The sequence below is a fragment of the Molossus molossus genome, unplaced genomic scaffold (genome assembly GCF_014108415.1).
Source record: "Molossus molossus isolate mMolMol1 unplaced genomic scaffold, mMolMol1.p scaffold_m16_p_6, whole genome shotgun sequence".
NCBI lineage: Eukaryota > Metazoa > Chordata > Mammalia > Chiroptera > Molossidae > Molossus > Molossus molossus.
This window is the reverse complement of record NW_023425399.1, coordinates 6233222-6254526: the sequence shown is the minus strand read 5'-3', so window position 1 is coordinate 6254526 and position 21305 is coordinate 6233222. Positions and strand designations below refer to the sequence as shown.

The 21305-nt window shown below is 50.2% G+C and overlaps 1 protein-coding gene across 5 annotated transcripts in view; it reads right to left on the bottom strand.

Moving 5' to 3' along the window:
• Positions 1–14004: 14004 nt before the first annotated feature.
• Positions 14005–21305, bottom strand: part of ZNF217 (zinc finger protein 217) — a 39626-nt gene continuing 32325 nt past the window's right edge. For 4 of the 5 annotated variants that reach the window (XM_036244323.1, XM_036244324.1, XM_036244325.1 and 1 more), the window contains 3 exons: positions 18330–19874; positions 16332–16463; positions 14006–14274 (listed from right to left, as the gene is read on the bottom strand). In XM_036244323.1, the coding sequence (XP_036100216.1) occupies positions 16354–16463; positions 18330–19874 (1655 nt within the window). In that variant the 3' untranslated portion in view covers positions 14006–14274; positions 16332–16353. Of the gene's footprint in view, positions 14275–16331; positions 16464–18329; positions 19875–21305 lie in introns of all 5 variants that reach the window. The other variant, XM_036244327.1, reaches the window with a different exon arrangement.

The window sequence follows — 21305 nt, the reverse complement described above, 5'->3', positions numbered from 1 at the left end:
CCCAGGAGCGCATCCGGCAGGAGCGGGGTGTGAGCCCGTGGCCTCCCGCGGCGTCCGTGCGAGTCCTCCCGCGATCCTCCAAGCCGGTGCCCGGTCTGTTTTATATTGTTTACCCAGAGTTCTACAGCTGCTGATTAATTTCTTTAAGTTGCCCTAGAAATCCAGCAGCCAGCTTCTTTGTTCCAGCGACTGCTCTTCTTGGCTAATCCTGCCCCCGTGTGGACCGAGGTGGTACTACCATGGCCTGGAGGGAAAAGCTTTTCTTTGGTTCACCAGTTGAAGGAAGTCGCTCTAAAGGGCTTAAAAAACAACAAAAACGGGCAGTTGTGGGGAAACAAGAGGGTGGGGGACATCTGTAATACTCTCAACAATAAATATTTTTATTTAAAAAAAAGAAAAAAGGAAAGTGCCCTCTCTACCTGGGTCTGGGTTCTGAGTATTCGGGTTCTCTGGATAGAGAAAGTAGCCCAATTTAGTAAACTGCTCTAGGATGTGGGGGTGAATGTGAACTCCACTGCTGAGAGGCCTCTGGTCCAATAAAATAGGAAACACACTAGTTGTGAGATTGAGACAGAAAAAAATTAAAATATACAGCCTATGCCCCTTGATAAGAATAAAGGTTCCATAACCATTCATTATAATCAGGTCCTTGTAATAGACTCAGTTGGATGTCCAGAATATACAAGACATATGTAACAATGTTTCAGATGCTGTAATTGACCTGGGCCCCAAGGCTAAGGGGACCAGATTCCATTCTTATGTGGGCCTCTTGGCCAAGGTGACTAACTCCATTTTTATCATCAGTGGACTTTCCCCAAAATGTTTCCAATAATAGGTTAATTACCCCTAGAAGTAAAGGAATTTTGCCTAAGATTATAGTTGCCCCACGTGTTGGGAGGCATCTGCAGGTATTTGTGAGCCTGGGGAATAACGCTAATTTTGACTTCTGTAATCGCTGTCACACCCACTAGTGTACCGGTCTTGGGGGGGACGAGCAAGAATCAGGGCTGCTGATCTGAGGGGAGACCATGCCCTCCGCAGCCCGCAGGCAAGAATAAAGCTTTCCTTTACAATTTGGCTGTGCGTCTCTGGTTATCTCGCTGACACATTATAACATAATGAATAAGGTGCAAATTCATTGGTCTGGGTGGTTTTTGCCATCAAGGGTTGTGTTGAGGAATATCATTCATCCATTTACTAAAATATATTTATTCAGTATCACCGTCATTTGCAATAGAGATTCAATAAGGAAAACAAGGCCATTATTAGTATTTAGAGTAAAAGTCTGGAGGACAAGTATCACACTACAAATGGGTTTACATGTCATTTAAACATTTTAAAAATAAAAGTAACATGAAGCAAAAATATGGGTTTTCATGTTTGAAAATGTAAGAAAAAAGTGTGTGATAGCCCTAGCCAGTTTGGCTCAGCGGTTAAAGCGTCGGCCTGTGGTCCGGAGAGACCCAGGTTCGGTTCCCGCTAAGGGCACGTACTTAGGTTGCAGTTTGTCCCTGGCCCTGGTTGGTCGTGCGGGTGGCAGCCACTCGATGTGTCCCTTCACGTCGATGTTTCTCTCTCTCTCTCTCTCTCTCTCTCTCTCTCTCTTCCTTCCTCTCTCTCCCTCCCACTCTATCTGTACAAAAAAAATGGAAAAATATCCTCGGGTGAGGATAAAAAAATTAAAAAAAAGTGTGTGATATAGTGACTCATGTGACCAAATAATTCCACTCCTGGGTGTGTACCCAACAGACTGAAAACAGGGACTCGAACAATAACTTGCGCAGGTAGAAGTTCCAGTACTGTTCACACAGTGGGGAGGCAAGAAATCTTGAGTTTGGGGAAAATCAATGCAAAGGAGACCCCACTACTGGAATTACAAATGTAAATGGTAAACACCCCGTGCTGACCGACTGGAGGCAACCCCCCCCCCAGAACATTTGAAAACACCTTCCTCATATAACCCCAGATTCTCCACTTTGGGTGGGGGTGAGGGGCCGGAATGCACGCAGGCCATGTCCCACACAAGAAAAAGTTGTCCTGCCCCAGATGCCAATAGAGCCTCCCTTGGAAAACACTGCAGACTCAAAATCTTAGCCAACCTAAGGGAGACGCGAGCGCTAGCCACTGGCCGGTGCCACCCAGAAGCAGGACTCGGGTGGGGCAGCCCGCGCGGGACACTTGTTCTTCTTTATAATGCTCTTCGGGTGTTTTAACCGGCTGCAAATATAAGTTTGGTCACTTTGATTTCGATGGCAATTTTAACGGTTCAGAAAAGTCTGTGATACGGAGCATTTGAGCTCTTGCTGCCCGGCATCTGCCCTCAGTTTGGCTCAAATAAACTCGTATAAAAGGGGGGAGGGGCTCTGACATAAACTCGACCATTGTGCAATTAAGGCATCAGCTACCATCTTTCATTTGAACTTTTAAATGTTTCCTTTGGCCAAAAGGCCTCTGGTTGCAGAGGCCTATCCAGCTTGGAATTACAAGCAGCTGCGTTCCGGGTGTTTGTTTTCTGTTTTGTGTTTTCCTCTCCAAAGCCCACATCAGCTGAAGCCACAGCATCCAAGCCTCGTCTCAACAAAGGATTGCCCAGAGGTCCGGTTACCTGACGGCGGGCGCCCCCGTGTGGCAGTGATGTGTAGCCACCTTCATGACATGAGCGTCTCTGAAAACGTCTAATTCTGTGCAAATCGCTCTATTGCAAATTTAGTACACACGATGGGACTCTATTTAACACGTCTCTAATTCACAATTTCAGATTTGCATAATTCAAATTTGCATACAAAGACCTTGCTGTGGCAGCCAGCCCCACAGCTGGGTTCCCTCAGGCTGATGCTCCTGCACCGGCAAATCTTTTCTTTTCTTTTTAAAATATGTTTTTATTGATTTTTTTAGAGAGAGAGGAAGGGAAAGAGAGATCGAAACATCGATGTTAGAGAGAGACATCCATGGGTGCCTCCCGCACGCCCCCTACTGGGGATGGAGTCTGCAATCTGGGCATGTGCCCTGCCCTCTCAGTCCATGGGGTGACGTTCAATCCACTGAGCCACACTGGCCGGGCGACACCTGAAAATCTTTGCCCTCCTCATCTTGATGTGTCGTGTGTGTTGCTGTTCCGGAGGCGGCCGAGCTGGCTGTGAGTTCAGCTTGCTTATTAAGGATCAGCGAGCAGCAGCAGGAGTCGGCAGAGGGTTCCAGCTCACTACGCTCGCCTTCCAAGTCTAACCAGGACCGATGAGGGAGATGTTAACACAAGTTCAACCGAGAGTTGTCATCTGGCGTCGCCTTTCTGCTTCCGGTCGATGAAGCCGCGGGTCTTGTCCTGCCATGTCTCTCATGGTCAAGATGATGGGAGCTCCCTCCCCAGCGACCAGTCCCTCTTCAGCCTCTTCACGTCCTCCCTGGCAGAGGACTCTGCTCAAAGGTCCCCCCCTCCTGCTGAGCCCTGACAGGGGCCTTGCTGCCTTCAGCCCCCCACGGGGAAATTTGGAGGGAACTGCAGGCCCTCCCGGCTCCTCGTGCAGGTCTCAGATGAGATGGCCCTTCTTCCGGGAAGCCCTCTGGCCCTCCTCCTGGGGGTCCAATGCCCTGATAGGCGGTGTCTTCCAGAAAGGAAAGTCAAGTTCAACATGGTGGGAAGAGCAGCTTGTCAGTGTCTCTGCTGCATGAATGCTCAACCTCGTTTGAAGGCAACCTCAGTGATACAATGACCAATTAGTCTGACCACGCTGGGAGCTGGGGATACAGCTGGGACTAAGTCCAATCGCGTTAATCCTCTGCTCAGACCCCCAGCGACTCCCCATCATGCTCAGAGCAAAAGCCTAGATCCTTCCAACCGCCCCGTAAATCCCCATTTCTCTCCTCTCCTCACACCTGGCCCGCCGGCCCCCTGCACCTGCTCACTGTTGAGTAGCCCAGGGCCTTTGCACCTGCTGTTTCCTTTGCCTGGAACGTTTCTGCCTAAATACCCACATGGCTCCCTCTCACCTCCTTCAAGTCTTGGTCCAAATGGGACCTTTCCGGTGAGGACTTCTCCAACCGCTGTACTTGAAAGTGCACCCCGCGCCCAGCCCAGAGTCCCAGTTCTCCTCACCAGTTTGTTTCCACATAGTTCTCACGAGCCCTGACACCCTGTGCAACACCCTTAGTTACTGCTTCATAAGTGCCCAAAACGTCTGTTTCCACCGTAGGCCCTGAGAGAAATAAATAAACAAAGGAACAAATAAATAAATAGCGAGTGAGTGAGCCTGCCCTGCCCTCGTGGAGACTCAGCCCGCGTGTAGCCGACGTCACAAATGAGCATCTCCTCTTGTGGTGGTGACATCATGCAGCCCTGGAGGGCCCCCTGTGCTGGAGATGCCCAAGGCTCCCTGGGCAGCCACACCCGGACCGAATCCCTGCCCTGCCCTGCCCAACTGCGCCCAGATTCACGGTGCTGAACTGTCCGAGCCTCAGTCTACCTGTTTAGAGAAGGGCATTAAATTGTGCTCATCAGATAGGCACCTTGTGAGTCAAAACCTCAATATTGCTCTGATTTTTAAAGTCCAGCGTTCCCAAATACCTTCCTGCACTTTTTTTTTTTTTTGATGTATAAGATACATAAACGTGCCCCAATCCTCCTTACAGACCTCAGTACATTTGCACAAAATAAACCAGCCCCCAGAGGAAGAGAAGCATTTCCAGCCGCCCGGGGGGCCCCCTGCACCTCTCTGCAGTCACCCCACCACCACATGACCCAGCCTCTGACTCCCAACGGCACAGCTCACTTTTGCCTGTTTCTGTCCATTACATAGTGGAATCCCACAGAATGTTCTCTCGTGCTCAGTTGTTTGTGAGTTGATTCCGTGTTACTGTCTCTTCGCGGGCTATTCACTGTCACCACCATCTACTGTGAGAATATGCCAGGGGGCACACATCCGTGCTGCTGTGGGCCTGTGCGCCTACGCTGTTGAAAAGGACCTGAATTCCGTCTTGTTGTGCCTTATACCATCACTTCCGTACCTTAAGAAATCTGAAAGCAGAATTATTCATCGCATGCGGCACACCCAACGGGATATGTGTTGCATCAAACTGGCATCTCGCCCTGGCCGGTGTGGTGCAGTGGTGAGAGCGGGCCTGTTCCCCTAAGGGTCAGCGGGACTGGATGCCCATCGAGGGCACGGACCTGGGTGGCAGGTTCGGTCCCCGCCCATAGGGGGCGCACTCCAGAGGCAACCGTCTCACATGGGTGTTTCTCCCTCTCTCCCCCTCCCTCCCTGCCTTCCACTCTCTCTAAAAATCCATGGAAAAAATATCCTGGGGTGAGGATTCACCACGACGACAAGCTTGCGTGGGAGCCGACGCTCAGGAGGGCTGGCCTCCCTGGCCCGCGGCTGCTTGAATTCCCCTTTCGGGCTTGGGTGGGTCTGCGCATCCACCTGCGCTCTTCTCTGCGCTCCTCGCGGCCACGCGCAGCCGGGCGCCCTTCTCCACGGGCCACCTTAGGCGAGGGGCTGGAGGAGAGAGAAGGGACAGAAGGACACGCAGGAGGGTGTGGTCGGGAAAGGGGGGAGGAGGGAAGGCAGGGGATCAGGGGATGGCGGCTCCACGGCCCCCCTGCAGCCTGGGACGCCCCTGCCCCGGGACTAATTTCCTTCCTTTCAGACTTGATCCCTCTTTGCCAGGAGAATGGATTTGAGCCTGGCCCTTCTTGCCCCCCTCCCCGCCCCGCTTTCTCCCAGAAGCCAGCAAAAATAATAGAATAGAATAGAATAGAATAGAATAGAATAGAATAGAATAGAATAGAATAGAATAGAATAGAATAGAATAGAATAGAATAGAATAGAATAGAATAATAAAATAATAAAATAAAACAGAGTTTGGGGCATTGCAGGAAACAAACACCAAAGCGAGAGCGGTATGATTTCCTTCAGTGTTTCCATCCCTAAATGCAGGACTAACCTCGGTAATGGACAGAAAGTCTGGCTCCTGGAAAGTCGAACTATAAAAACTCTAAATATTTCAATAACATCATGTTAATAGAGTCTCCTATTTCCTGCAGCATTAGAAAGAACATAAATGTTCTGTCTTTGAAAATGTGTCCCAATGGCCTGGCCAGTTTGGCTCAGCGGTTAGAGCGTCGGCCTGCGGACCAGGGAGTCCCGGGTTCGGTTCAGCTAAGGGCACGTACCTTGGTTGCAGTTTGTCCCCGGCCCCGGTTGGGGTCCTGTGGGTGGCAGCCAGTCCATGTGTCTCTCTCACATGGATGTTTCTCTCTCTCTATCCCTCCCACTTAACCTCCTGCTCTATCTGGGGGATGGGGGGGAATGTGTCCCCAAAATAGTTGACTATCAAAGCAGGTGAGACAAGTAACCCCAGATTGCTTGGGACAGCGCCCCCTTGTGGTGAAGTTCATTTAACACTTTGCCGCGTTCAAATGTCTGTGGTCGCTGGTGGGTTAGTCAGTTCTATGGGGAAAGTAGTCTTGAATTATCGAAAGGGTTCATTTACTGACAGGCTTCCCCTCTCAAAAACAATCTGGCAACAGTATATTGTGTTCGTCACCCTCCTCATGACCAGACAGGGGTTGGGTTCCCAATGTAATTCAATCTGATTTACTACTTCAGCTAAATTCACAGAAATATCCACCTTTTACAAAACTCACCCGTGAACTGCAGCCAGCTACCACTCTATAGGTAAAAAGCACAGACTTCCGTCAACCCCTTACCAGTCATGGGCAAGTCACATCACCTCTGTGGGCCTCCGTGTTCTCATCTGTGACACGGTGAGAGTAACTCGGCCACCTTGAGATACTGCATGTCAGTCCCTGGGTGGTCTCGGGCACATAGCACGTACGTTAGCCCTGGCCGGTTTGGCTCAGCAGTTAAGAGTGTAGGCCTGTGGACCAAAGAGTTGAGGGTTCGATTTCTGGTCGGGGGCATGTGTCTCGGTTGCAGGTTCAATCCCCAGCCTGGTCGGGGTCATTCAGGAGGCAACCAAGCGATGTGTCTCTCTCACATCGATGTTTGTCTCTTTCTCCCTCCCTCCCGCCCACTCTATCTAAAAATCAATGGCAAGATAACCTCGGCTGAGGATTAAAAAAATAAATAAATAAAATAAAATAAAAATACTTTATTGCTAACAAATGGTAGCCATCATCTGAGCCTGTTGGAAAAATGGTGCTAATATATTTGCTCAAGGCAGGGTTGTCCCAAACCTTCAAGTTGTAAAAACAAAAACAAAAACACAGTATTGATGAAATGCAATAAAATGAGGCATGCCTGTATCTCTAGTCTCCTATAATCTGATCATTAAACTGCCCTGCCTCCTCCACCCCCACCCCCACCCCCGCACACACCCAGGACAAAGCCCACCAGCCCAAACCTCTCCTGATCCTCTACACCTGTGACTTGTCACCCACACTTCCCTCAGTCCACGTGTGGGGGGAACAGCACACAGCACATGTAGGGGTGCACTCCGTGTACTGCTATGGATAGATGGGGATGCTATGTGGAATCATTTCGTAAATAATCTCAAAGGCAGGATAATTCTGAGATAATTCTAGACTTCCTCAAGCACATACATCCACCCATCCGTCCATCCTAGAGCCAGATACCAGAGTGCCGTGCCCAGATCCACAGATACAATAAGCGTCTGCCCTCGCCCTGGCCGGTTTGGCTCAGCGGTTAGAGCGTCGGCCTGTGGTCCAGAGACTCCCGGGTTCGGTTCCCGCTAAGGGCACGTGCCTCGGTTGCAGTTTGTCCCCGGTCCTGGTTGGGGTTGTGCGAGTGGCAACCACTCGATGTGTCCCTTTCACATCGATGTTTTTCTCTCTCTCTCTTCCAATCTCTCCCTCCCGCTCTATCTGAACAAAAAAATGGGAAAATGTCCTCGGGTGAGAAAAAAAAAAAGTCTGCCTTCCGCAAGCCCACCTTGACCGCGAGGCAGTGCTGAGTGCCGGGAAGAAATGGACCCCAAACACAGAGCGAGCTGGGAAGGCATGGGGGCGGGTGACAGGGGAGTCCTTGAATGTGGATTATCTGAAATAAAACTGTCACCAGACTCCAAACAGCAAGCACAGCACTGCTGAGCCCTGGCCAGGTGGCTGAGCTGGTTGGAGCGTCGTCCCCGTACACCAAAAGGTTGTGGGTTCGGTCCCTGTTCGGGGTGTGTATGGCAGGCAACCGATCGATTTCTCTCTCTCATCATTGCCCCCACCCCCACCCCCGTCTCCTCTCTAAAATCAATAAACATGTCCTCAGGTGAGGATTTAAAAAAAGAACACTGCTGAAAGAGAAAGGCACTTTAGAAGTTTCCAGAAGGAAAATCAAGTCGTCTTTGGCTGCCATGCATGGTAAATGAGACGGGGGTAGGGGGAAGACCTCAGCTCTGCCTAGAACCCGGCCGGACCACCCAGCCCAAGCCACTGTCCAGGTGCTGCCAGGGGTGCAGGGCCAGTTCCCAGTGGTCTCCAGCCCCAGCCCCGGGGAGAAGCCGGCTCCAGGACGGGGGTATGGAACCTGGGCTCCCGCGAGGCAGGTCCCCGACGCCCAGCACACTCCTAGAAGTTCAGTGACTGTGATGAAATAATAAAACCAGGTGGACAGGCCACCAACTTTCACCTCCAAATGAATTTTTTTCCTAAGTCGTTTGGTTTCCAGGAGAAACACGTGCTCTCTCATTCTTAAGGGAAAATGAGCAGCCGGTTCCCAGCCTGCAGTCATGTGGGGTGTGCTCCTTTCACACGGGGGGCAGACGGCCTGCGTACCCGCTTTCTTTGCAAAATGAAGCAATACAAGGATCCATCAAAAACTTTCTTAATTCCTCACCCCAGGATACTTCTCTGTTTATCAGAGAGTGGGAGGGAGGGAGGGAGGAAGGAACATCGAAGTGTATCTGACTGGTTGCCTCCCGCGTGACCCGACCTGAATTGAACCCACAACTCATTGGCTGGCGGGCTGACACTCTAACCACTGAACGAAACAGGCCAGGACTCAAAAACTAATTTTTAAAGTTACTTTATAGCCTGGCCGGTGTTGCTCAGTGGTTGAGCATCAACTCATGTACCAAGAGGTCCCCAGTTCAATTCCCGGTCAGAGGACATGTCCAGGTTGTGGGCCTGGTCCCCAGTGGGGTCGTGCAGGAGGCGGCCAACCGATGTTCTCGCTCATTGGTGTTTCTATCTCCCTCTCCCTCTCTCCCTTCCTCTCTCTAAAAAAAAAAAATCAATAAAGGAAAAACATTTTTTTAAAAATAGAAGGAAACAGGTGAGGGGAAGGAAAGCTAGACCTCTCTGGGTTTGTCATTTCGGTATGAAAGTATGTTTTACGTAATAAAAGTAATTGAGCCCTGGCCGGTTTGGCTCAGCGGTTGGAGCGTCGGCCTGCGGTCCGGAGAGACCCGGGTTCGGTTCCCGCTAAGGGCATGTACCTCGGTTGCAGTTTGTCCCCGGCCCTGGTTGGTCGTGCGGGTGGCAGCCACTCGATGTGTCCCTTCACGTCGATGTTTCTCTCTCTCTCCCTTCCTCTCTCTCCGTCCCGCTCTATCTGTACAAAAAATGGAAAAATGTCCTCGGGTGAGGATAAAAAAAAAAAAAAAAGTAATTGAGCCCTGGCCGGTTTGGCTCAGCGGTTAGAGCGTCGGCCTGCGGTCCAGAGAGACCCGGGTTCGGTTCCCGCTAAGGGCATGTACCTCGGTTGCAGTTTGTCCCCGGCCCTGGTTGGTCGTGCGGGTGGCAGCCACTCGATGTGTCCCTTTCACATCGATGTTTCCCTCCCTCTCTCTTCCTCTCTCTCCCTCCCACACTGTCTGTACAAAAAATGGAAAAATGTCCTCGGATGAGGATTTAAAAAAATAAATAAATAAATAAAAGTAATTGAGGGGGCAGGGAGGCAAAGCAACGTCTAAAGATAGAAACCGGTGACTCTTACTGGACTGGACGGTGGCGTACCCACCCAGGTGACTTCAGACTCTGCTTCGTGACCACGGCCCCGCGTGGAACCTCCTGAGCCGGGACCCGTGAGCACTGACACAGGTAACACTGGCCTGCACCCCCGAGGTTCCTGACTCAGCAGGTCCGGGGTGAACCTGCGAATCTGCGCTTCTAACCATGTCCCGGGAGTCTGCTCGTCTGGGGCCACAGCTGAGAACCGTTGCTATAAACAAGGAAAACGAGATGGAAAAAAACTTTTTGGAAAACTTCATTTAGTAATCATGTTGTACATGACACTGGCATCATGATTTCATTGTTATATATACTAAAACAGCCCTGGCCGGTTTGGCTCCGTGGTTAGAGCGTCGGCCTGCAGTCCTGAGACCCGGGTTCGGTTCCCGCTAAGGGCATGTACCTTGGTTGCAGTTTGTTCCCAGCCCCAGTTGGGTCGTCCAGGTGGCAACCACTCGATGTGTCCCTTTCACGTCATTGTTTCTCTCTCTCTCTCTCTCTCTCTCCCCCTCCCACTCTATCTGAACAAAAAACAGAAAAATGTCCTCGGATGAGGATTAAAAAAAATTAAAAACATACTAAGATAAAGTAGGTTGTTAACATCACCAGGAACACAGGGTTCCCAAAAAACAGAAAATCAAGAAGTAAAAGCGCCATTTTAAATTTGAGTTAATACACAGCAGAATATTGACTGAGGTATTTGTCTGATATTTCAGCCCAGGAGCTGAAGCAATCGGCTGTCATGCACCCCTCCCCTTAGAGACCGTTTCCAATCACCGAACACAGGTTCTCGAAGAAGCGCCTCCAGGTCTGGGTATCAAGAAATGTTCAAGGTGATCTCAGAACATCTCGTCATGGCAAGAAGCTAAGACCTTTCAGACCATTGTCCCCAATACAGAGCCAACTCAGAGGAGCCCTGTTAGCCGAAGGACACTGGCCATCAAAACGCCGCCTGCGAGTCGTCAAACGCCTCCCATGCGTGGGTTCGTAATGAAAGATGAGCAAGCACGTTCCCAGCCGTGTCTGAAGACGCTGGGCACCGACCAAGTCGTTCGTCCAAATCTGGTCCATCACGGGAGCAAATCAAGGTTTAGACCCCCTTTTTTTTTTAATCCTCACCCGAGGACATTTTTCCATTTTTTTGTTCAGATGGAGGAAGGGAGAGAAAAAAACATCGATGTGAATGGGACACCATCGAGTGGCTGCCACCTGCACAACCCGACCAGGGCCAGGGACAAACTGCACCTGAGGTACGTGCCCGTAGCGGGAACCGAACCTGGGTCTCTCTGGACCACATAGCCCCCTTTTTTATAATCCTCACAAGGGTATTTTTTCCACTGATTTTTAAAGAGTGGAGGGGAGGGTGAGAGTGGAGGAGACACACCCATGTGAGCGAGGCACATTTGATTGGTTGGTTCCTGCATGTGCCCTGACCAGGGACCTGCCCTTGACCAGGGATTAGACTTGCAACCCTTTGGTCCTCGGGCTGACGTTCTAACCACTGAGCTCACCAGCCAGGGCCAGCCCTTTCTGTTTAAGCTGGGTCAGGGTAACCAAATAATCAGTGAGGTCTTCATAGAATTCCCACTATGGAATGCTGAGGAATGAAGAACATTTTAAAAAATCACTTTTTGCCATATTTCCTAATGTTCATCAGGGTTGTTGCTAAAACCCAAAGGAGAAGGGTTGGTGGGAAAACTCTGTAAAGGCTGCTTACTGGGACATCTGAGTCCACAGGTCAAACTCAACATCGCTACAGGCTGGCGGCCCAGTGTTGAATGCCCAGTGGCGAGCCCCCCTCCCAAACTGGGTTCCAGTCCACTTCAAACGTCTGATGCAGTTACGTGTACAGGACAGAGAGGCTGGAGAAACAGGTGAGAGGAAACCACAAATACACACACAAAAACAAAGAAGGATGTGATCACTCCTGCAGGGCAATGACCCACTTTCTTCAATAAATGTCACCCGGGGAAGGTTCGATTCAAACAAGAAACCTACCACCCGAACTGAAGAGTGCACCTCGTTTGGGCCCTGCCTCACCGTACCAGCCGTGAGACGTTCTGGGGACACCCGGGAAATGCAGGCATGGCCGTCGGCGTGGAGGGACCCTGTCCATTGGGCCGGGTGTGATCATGAAAAGTGCTATTGGTCAGACATATATACTCAGGTGTTTTAGGGATAAAATTAAATCATGTCTGAGATTTACTTTAAAATACTCGGGAGAGACGGGCGGGGAGTCACAAAAAGCCACAAATGCTGCTGCTGAGGACGAGAGTAGTCATTATACTAATCTCGGTACCAGTTTGTGTGTGTAAAACTGTACTTATGAACAGTCGAATAAAATCAGAAACCAGGAACGCAATAAAGACCAGAAACCAAGACTGCAAAACACCAAATCTGTATTTACATCCACATATAATAGCTGAAATATATCATAAATAAAACAAGTAATGTCTACTGTTTGACAACTTAAGTATCAACAATTAAAATAAATCAAAATGGAATGAAATAAATACATAAACAAAAATCCAACAGATTGTACCTCTATTATATGTACTGTTGTCTCAAAGGAAAAAAAAAAACATACAAAACCAGTAGTATCCCAATAGTTAATACTGATGGACAAAATAAAAACAACATATTTTGGAATACAAGGGCTGTGAAAAAGAAAAAAAAAAAGGTATTTCCATACTTTCAGAAATGTGGTTAGAAAGGAGAAATATGAAAACCTCCATAATTTCAGCATAACACAAACTGACTTTTTCTCACGTAGATTTGGTGACTTATTTTTAAGCATAGGTTTAGTTTCAGCCCTCCACTATGATGTATCCCCTTTAAGATGCACACTTAGTCAGCACAAGCTTCTGTAACACTCATTGGATTAGGCAACGATCAAGTCAATCATCTTTGCAAATGTGTTAATCTTCAAAAATAGGCTATAAAAGTGCAAAACTATGGAAACAAAAATCTAGATTATGTACATATGGCTCAGCTTGTGAACAGGAGAAAGGGTCAATAGTGTATGCCTTCCTGATCGAAGCAATCCGCTGCGCAGCCTGCAGCCTGGCCTCCCCGGAACTCGGGAGCTGAGGCCCATCCGCTGCGCTCATGTTGCATAATGAGAACAACAACAACAACAAAAACAATCAGGATCTTCTAGGACTTTACCCTTCGGACAAGAAACATTAACAGTGCAAATTTATTTCCGAACAGTTTTCTGAATAGAATGGTGTGTGGCTGTTAGACCCAGGAGCTCTGGAGAGCTCAGTGTGGACTGCGAACTAAGGGGCGCAAGTTAAAACACCCGGTCAACTGGTGGCTGCCCCTCTTTAAAACCCAAACTGCATGTGTGCTGAGAAAATGCTGCTGCTTCAGAACCGAAGCTGGGAAGGCAACCGAGGGGTAGACACAGGCCGCGTCTTCCGCGGCCAGAGGCGGGCCACAGTCCTCCAGACCACGCGTCGGGACTCGTGCGCTGCTGACCCCACGCGGGCGCACCGCGGCCTCCAGCGAACCTGACGCACCCCGAGCTCCCCCGTCCTTGCAAACTGCTTGCGGTAACTATCTCCCATGTATCATTTAGCGTTTATATTTTTATCTACTAACTTAGGCGAACGCCCAAAAAACTGAATTTTCCAACAGAAACGATTCACTTGCGAGGAGCCTGGGTTAGGCAGCGCTCGGTACAGAGGCGCGATCGCCGGACAGCGGCTGCGCCAGCGCCCGGGCCGCAGGCAGGGCCCCCGGCGGGCCGGTGACGGAGGGCACCGCGCTCGGAGTGGCTGACCTCAGACGCAGCACGTCTTCGCAGAGGGTCAACACTTCCCTTAACAATTTTAAGACAACAGACTGCAGACAATTTAACATAATACAAATCATCAAGAAATCTTTTTAAACGTACATTTTAAATGAAAGAGCACAAATAGCAGGAACTGCTCAAAGTGATGAGCTCCATGACGAAAAGAATACACAGGGTTTGAAACAAGCAGGTACAACTTATATATGTACAGATTTTACCTGAGGTGCAAGCGTTATATACTTTCTCCCCACCCCTCCCCCAGCCCAAATGATTCTTTTCAGCAGCGCTCAAGTATGCAAAAACTCCACTTATTTGGTCAATTCTAAAAAAGAAAAATATTATTCAGGGACAAAGTAGAGATTTCCAGTCTCCATTTGTAGACAGCCCAACTGTTCACTGCGGTTTATTGCTATCTGGTGGGAGCCGGCGGCGCGGTAGTGTTCCTCGTGTGCACAGCACGGTCACAGCTTATTTCAGTAGCTTTCACTGTTCTTTCTCAAGGGGCGAACTAACTTAACTTCACAGGACGGGGAGCACACACATCTATCAGGACCTAAGGGAAACAAAGATTTAAAAAGTGATTAAGATACAATTGAAGGCAATTAAAGAAAAAGAAAGAAAGAAAACAACCTTACGTGTACTAAGTAAACAGAACCACAGAGCTGGGGTCCTGGCCCTGCAGTGTGTCACTCATCCCTGAAGTTCCAGGAGATACAGATAGAGGACAGACAGACAGGCAGGCAGGCAACGCTCCACTGCTTCACAGGCATAGGTATGTGACCGAGACTCAGCAGAGGATGGAAGCAAGAATCAGAACTCCTATCAGTCACACTGTCTGCAGAGCCAGTCGCTACCTCCCGCAACCTCGAAAGCGTGTGCCTGCCGAGGAAAGCGTGTGGCACAGGCCAGACGTGACTCAGAACAGCCTGTCCGTGAGCAGGAAGGTGCATGAAGAATCTGTGACTTTATTTCTTCAGCCCACACCTGTCGAGTTGTCAGTGATCCCGGCAATGGGCCTCGGTGGACGGAGGGCTGCCCTCCGGGCTCAGCTAGTGGTGGAAGTCAGACCACAGGGAGATGGGCGGAAAGGGGCATAAACCGCACGTGCAGAGGCAACGCACGTGGGGAAGAGGCCGGGGCTCCCTGCAAACATGTGCAGAGATGGTATGAGCTGGTCCTGAAGTATCCGCTGGCTACTTGGCAACAGGGTGCAGGGCCCTGGCCGGTGTGGCTCAGTGGTGGAGCATCCTACTGTGCACCAAAAGGTCCCAGTCAGGGACTGGCCCAGGTTGCGGGTGCGGTCCCGGGTTGGTCGGGGTGCGTACAAGAGGCAACTCTCTCACACTGATGTTTCTCTCTCTCCCTTCCTCTCTCTCTCTAAAAATCAATAAGAACACATTTAAACAACAAAAAGAGGGTGCAGGAGAGATGGAAGCAGAGAAGCCCCGAGGTTGCAGGAGGCCAGTGGTAGGCAAACGGGACAGTCAGCTTGTGCTGTTATGGCTGGTTGTAATGCACAGTGCAAGTAATGTCAGCAATCACCTGTTCCTTCCAATCCACGAACTTTTTATGTCTCGTGTGGAGTGGACCCATCTCATTCCCGTGGTGACACCACCTCACGCACTCGTGTTCTACTTAGGAGTCCGAGTGGGAGAAGAATGCAGACCAGCGGAGGGCTGACGGGCCCCTGCGGGGCCCCAGGGAAACAGGAGGGGAAGCCTGCCCTGGCCCGGAGTGTGTTTCCATCTCTGTCTAGACCCGCAGGCCCTCGGTCCGGAGGCGCTCCGGGAACACACGGCGGTGGTTTATCTGAGAGAACAATCTGCCCAGGGCCCCGCTTTCACTCATCTTTCTGGGGGCAAGTCCTAGAGGACCGACCCAGACGCCCTCTGCCCAACCTTGGGGCAAGTGTGCACGCAACGCTCACAACTCTACTCGAGCTGTTTCGGTTACTCTCCAGTTAAATACGTTTGCCACAGGAATCAAAGAGTCAAAATAAATGAAACCTTCTACTTGCTCCATCCCAATCCCCTCTTCCAACAGAAAAGGATTTACAAAGGCTTCGAATACGCTGGTAGGGAGGGCTGGGGCACAGGCTTGGGCAGGGCGGACCTGTGACAAAAGCCAGGCCGAGTAGGCAGTGTAGCCCCGGCCTTCTCATCTGTGAAGTGCGTACACTACTTCCTAACCCGAGAAAGGTCCAGAGTAAATATTTTCAGCCTCACAAGCCATGCAGTCCCTGTGACAACTATGCAACTCTGCAGCCCCAGACAACAGGACATGGCCAGGTGCCAATAAAACTTGACTGACAAAAACAAGCAGAGAACACAGTTTGCTGATGCCTGACCTACCGCCCCCTGCTGGAAGAAGGATGAAATGAGAGACCATGTTTATGAAACACTCAATGCCTAGCACAAAATAAATGCTTACTAACTTTCATTGGCTATCTTCCTCTTTCTGTCCTGAGCACTCTAAGATTTAAAACACCTAAAAAAAAATCAAAATTAAAACTAAGAGCATTTTATTTTCTATTATATTGGATAAGCTAGACAGTTTATTTTCAATTCAACAAAATCAATACATTATATATATATATATATATATGCTCACCTTTCTTCCCCAAAATAGGAAATCAAGTTTTTTTGTCATTTGTCCGATAATGTGCATTCCCAATAAAATTCTCATAGTTTCTCTTTTGTAGCATGCTGCTAGATAAATGCTGATATGACACGGGCCTTTTTCCTGGTAAAAAAAAAATGTGTAAAAAGGCATTCAGAATTCAGTGCAAGGTTAAGCTGTGGGTGGGCAGCTAGAGGTCCATTTTCAAAATTCCTAACTGATAATGTGGTCAGAACCCACCAGTCACATACATCTTTAAGTGCCATGAAGACATTTGTTACCACAGAATTTTAGGCCACTAAAGCTACAATTACCTAAATATTGGGCTGTCACAGAAAGGATGAAAATGCTAAAATAAAAAGGCAACATCATATACTTTAGACCTATATCCATCATGAACCAAAACTGTGGAAGAAGAGAAAAAACACTGATTTTAAAAAGAACTTTACTGCCCTGGCCAGTTGGGCTCAGCAGTTAGAGCATCGGCCCGTGGACCAAAGGGTCTCGAGTTTAATTTCAGTCAAGGGCACGGGCCTGGGTTGCGGTTTCCATCCCTGGCCTCAGCTGGGGTTGTGTGGGAGGCAACCAATCAATGTCTCTCTCTCACATCGATATTTCTCTCTCTCGCTCTCCCTTCGTCCCTCTTCCTCTCTCAAGTTCAATGGAAAAATATCCTCGAGTGAAGACTGGCAAAAAGTAATAACAAAATTAATAAAAATATAAAACACAACTTTACTGCCCTGGCCAGTTTGGCTCAGCGGTGAAGCGTCGGCCCGAGGACCAATGAGTCACGGGTTCGGTTCTGACCAAGGGCACATGCCTCGGTTGTGGTTCGCCCCTGGCCCTGGTCAGGGTCGTGGGAGGCAACCAGTCGATGTTTCTCTCTCTCCCTCTCACTGAAGATAAATAGAAAAATATCCTCCGGTGAGAATTAAAAAAAAAAAAAAAGGACTTGACTTGCAACATGGCCTTTTCTCATCCAGTAAAGACACAGTTTTGACTCATGTCCATTTTAAGTGCTTAGGGGGGAAATGGACACTTTTATTTTTATTATTTTTTTATTTTTTTATCCTCATCCGAGGACATTTTTCCATTTTTTGTACAGACAGAGTGGGAGGGAGGGAGAGGAAGAGAGAGAGAGAGAAACATCGATGTGAAAGGGACACATCGAGTGGCTGCCACCCGCACGACCAACCATGGCCGGGGACAAACTGCAACTGAGGTACATGCCCTTAGCAGGAACCGAACCCGGGTCTCTCCGGACCCCAGGTGGGCGCTCTAACCGCTGAGCCAATCCGGCCAGGGCGGAAATGGACACTTTTAATCAAAACATTCCACGGGGAGAAGGCCAGAGTAGTTACAAAGTAATAAATGACTGACATATGGGCACCTAAATGGCACTTGTGAATTCACCTGCCACGTCACTAGGCCTCGGGAGGCAGTACAGTTCTGCAAGTGCTCACACTGTGACCAGCAGGAGTCTGGACAGGGTCTCCAGGCAGCATCTACTCCCTGCCCCCTGTCCCCCTTGAGGGGGTCTGTGAGGGGCTGCAGGCAATTCAAGGTTCTCTAAGAGTGCCTTCCGCTCTGAAGGAGCTGACAACTAGGAGGGATGGCAAGATGTGGGCAGAAGCACCCAGATCCCCAGTCCCAGGGTGGGCTGGGAGTGAGCACTGGGCACAGCACATATGTGCCAAGGAGGAGACAAGGCCTGGTGGCGAGAGGTGACTGGACCTAAATGACTCCTGGGATTTCAAGGGCAAGGAGAGGGCCAGATCAGCAGTTCTCCACCATTTTTTTTACTATCACCCCAGAAGGGAGAAAAATTAAATTAGCAAAAGAAATTCAACACTCAGAAATAAGACCAGACCCTGGAGGACTGAACTTGGGGACCACAAACCATTGCCAAATCTAGAAATACCTCGCTGTAGGCGAGCCCCCCACCCCCCGCCCCCCGCCAATGCTCGTGCGCTCAGCGCAGGGCAGTACCTTCCAGCCCAGCGGCGGCGGGGCCCGCGGGGGCGCACGTGTAGAGCGACCCCGGCCCACCGTAGGGCTTGTGCACAGTCAGCACGTTGGCAGAGTCGATCTCGCCCGAAGCCAAGAACCGCGGCTTGGGGGGCAGCACTGCTGGGGGCGGGCATCCGTATTCCTGGGGCAGCAGCGACGTGATCCCGCGGACCACCTGGTACTTGGGCAGGTCGAGGCCCCGTCTGTAGTGGGGCCCGGGCTGCTCCGCGTCCAGGGCCACCGGCCCGGCTTTCGGCCGTTTGGGAAGCGGCTCTCCGAGCTCCGGGCCGGCGCTGCCCGCGCTCCGGCCACAGAAGTAGTCTCTTCCCGGGGGCACCCACGGGCCGTCGTGCTTGGCCGGGAAGTCGGCCGAGCCGTTGACGGTGCTGCTGCCCAGCGCGGGCTGGGACGCGGAGACGCCCGGGGCTTTGAACTTCGCCTCCGGCCTCTTCATTTTCTCCGGAGCAGGAGAAACTCCGCTTTTAGAAAACAGCTCCGAGGGCTGCTGCCTGCTGGCCGGAGCCCCCTGCACCCCGACGCTGGGCTGTGGCCTGTGCGACTTCAGGTTACTGGGGGCTAAAGTGCTAGAGTCAGTCCCTGAGGTCAGAGGGGCTTTGCCTGGCCCCGGGGGGCCCGGCTTCCCCTTCTCCGACGGCAGGGTCTTGGACTGGGCCGGGAAGGCGGGCTTGGGCTTGGGCTTGGGCTTGGGGAAACTGGACAAGGGAGGCACGTCTTTGCCCAGCAGGGCTGGCGGGCAGCCAGTGCGCCTGTTTCTAAGCCAAGACTTGTTCCTACAGTTTTTGTGAATGTCGGGATTGTATTTATGCTCCAGTCTCTGGTGCATCATTAAAACTTCTGGATAAAAGGTCTTGAAGGTACAAAATGGGCAGGTGATACTTGGGATTAGACTCTTGCTCAAAGAAATGGCTGGGCAGCTGTGAAGTGCCCCCAGGGATAGATTTAAGGGCTTCTCCTGACAGTCCGGGCTGGGCTTGGCCTCTGCCTTCTTCTCTCTGGGGCCCACGTCACCCTGCCAGACAGCGGCGTCGGGGTGCGGGGGGCGTGGGACGGCCGCCTCGGTTCTGCGGAGGAGGTGACTGGCCGGAGGCTCGCCGGCCGGTCTCTTCTTGAACATGTCCAAATAAGCGGGGGCGGGGTTTCTGCTGGTCTTATCAGCACTATCTTCGGTTGCATTTTTACTGAAATCCTGAGTATCTTTGAGTACTGGCGAGAGGGCAGCACTGCCCAGAACATTCGGAAAGGCGGGAGCCGCCCCCTTAGGTTGCTTGGCAGGTGGGCTGCCTCTAGCATCTTTGGCACCATCGAAAAATCTTTTCAAATTTTTGGTTTGCGCACTGTCGGCAGTGAGTAGTGCATCTTCGGTCTCCTGGTTTTTCCCATCGCTCTTGACCTCGGCAGCCACATCGACCTGCTTATCTTTGTGGTGTCTCTCCAAGTGATACCGCAGAGAGGTCTTCTGGGCTGCAGCATAGTCACAAAATTCACATTTGTATGGTTTTTCACCTAAAACAAGAAATGTCGCCGTATTACATAAGCATCAAAGAGATCTTTCCTTTCCCCTCCTCATCTACTAACCTTCACATCCAGGGCCCCTCACTGGTGTCCGCTTTATCACGCTTACTATACTGGGTATCTGAACGTGTAAATACACGTCTTTAGTTTAAACTTCCTTAATCTTCCTAACAGCCCTATGGAAGTGAGTGTTATGACCCTGCTTTTATGGCTCAGAAAATGGGGGCTCAGAAAGACGAACTAACGTGCCCCGAGGCTGCACAGCAAGCGAGGAGTGCAGGACTCCGAGTGCACGCTGCCTCCTCGGCCTCCGCTGCGGCCGTCTCTACAACCTCGAGAAGACTACAGAACATATTCCCATTTCCTTCTAAACCATAAAAATACAAAAAAGCTGAGGCATTAAAAGACATTGAAGGCCCTGGCCAGGTAGCTCAGTCGGTTAGAGCGTGGTCCCGATATGCCAAGGTTGCAGGTTCGATCCCTGGTCAAGGTACATACAAGAGACAATTAATGTCGCCCGGCCGGTGTGGCTCAGTGGTGGAGCATCGACCCATGTACCAAGAGATCGCCGGTTCGATTCCTGGTCGGGACACATGCCCAGGTTGTGGGCCCGATCCCCAGTGGGGGGCATGCAGGAGGCGGCCAATCAATGTTCTCTCTCATTGATGTTTCTCTCTCTCTCCCTTCCTTTCACTCTAAAATCAATAAAAAAAAAAAAGAGAGAGAGAGACAATGTCAACAGTATGGTGATTGCCAGAGGTAAGGGAGCACAGGGGGGGTAGAAGAAGGTAAAGGGGGATAAATGGTGATAGGAGACTTGACTTGGGGTGGTAAATGCACAACACAGTACACAGATGAAGTGTTGTAGAATTCTATATCTGAAACCCGTAATTTTATTAACCAATGTCACCCAAATAAATTCAATTAAAATTAAAAAGGAAACAGCCAATGAATGCATCAAGAAGTAGAACAAATCAATGTCTGTCTCTCTCAAATAATAGAAAAAAATATTTTTAAATGACAAAGAGAGCCCGGCCGGTGTGGCTCAGTGGTTGAGCATCGACCCTGCACCAAGAGGTCGCCAGTTGGATTCCCGGTCAGGGCACATGCCCAGGTTGTGGGCCTGATCCCCAGTGGGGGGCATGCAGGAGGCAGCCAGTCGATGTTCTCTCTCATCAATGTTTCTCTCTCCCTCTCCCTTCCTCTCTTTCTAAAAATCAATAAAAGAAAAAATAAAATCATTTTAAAATAAAGACAAAGAGGTTTGAAAAAGGGAGGATACAATAATGAAAAACTAAACAAGAAACTAACTTCAAAACAAGAACCACAGTTGAAGTTACAATGAAACTAAAATAACTGAGAATGACAGCAGCAGCCTGCACACTGCACCTTATTCTTGAACTAGTCCACTTACCAGATTAT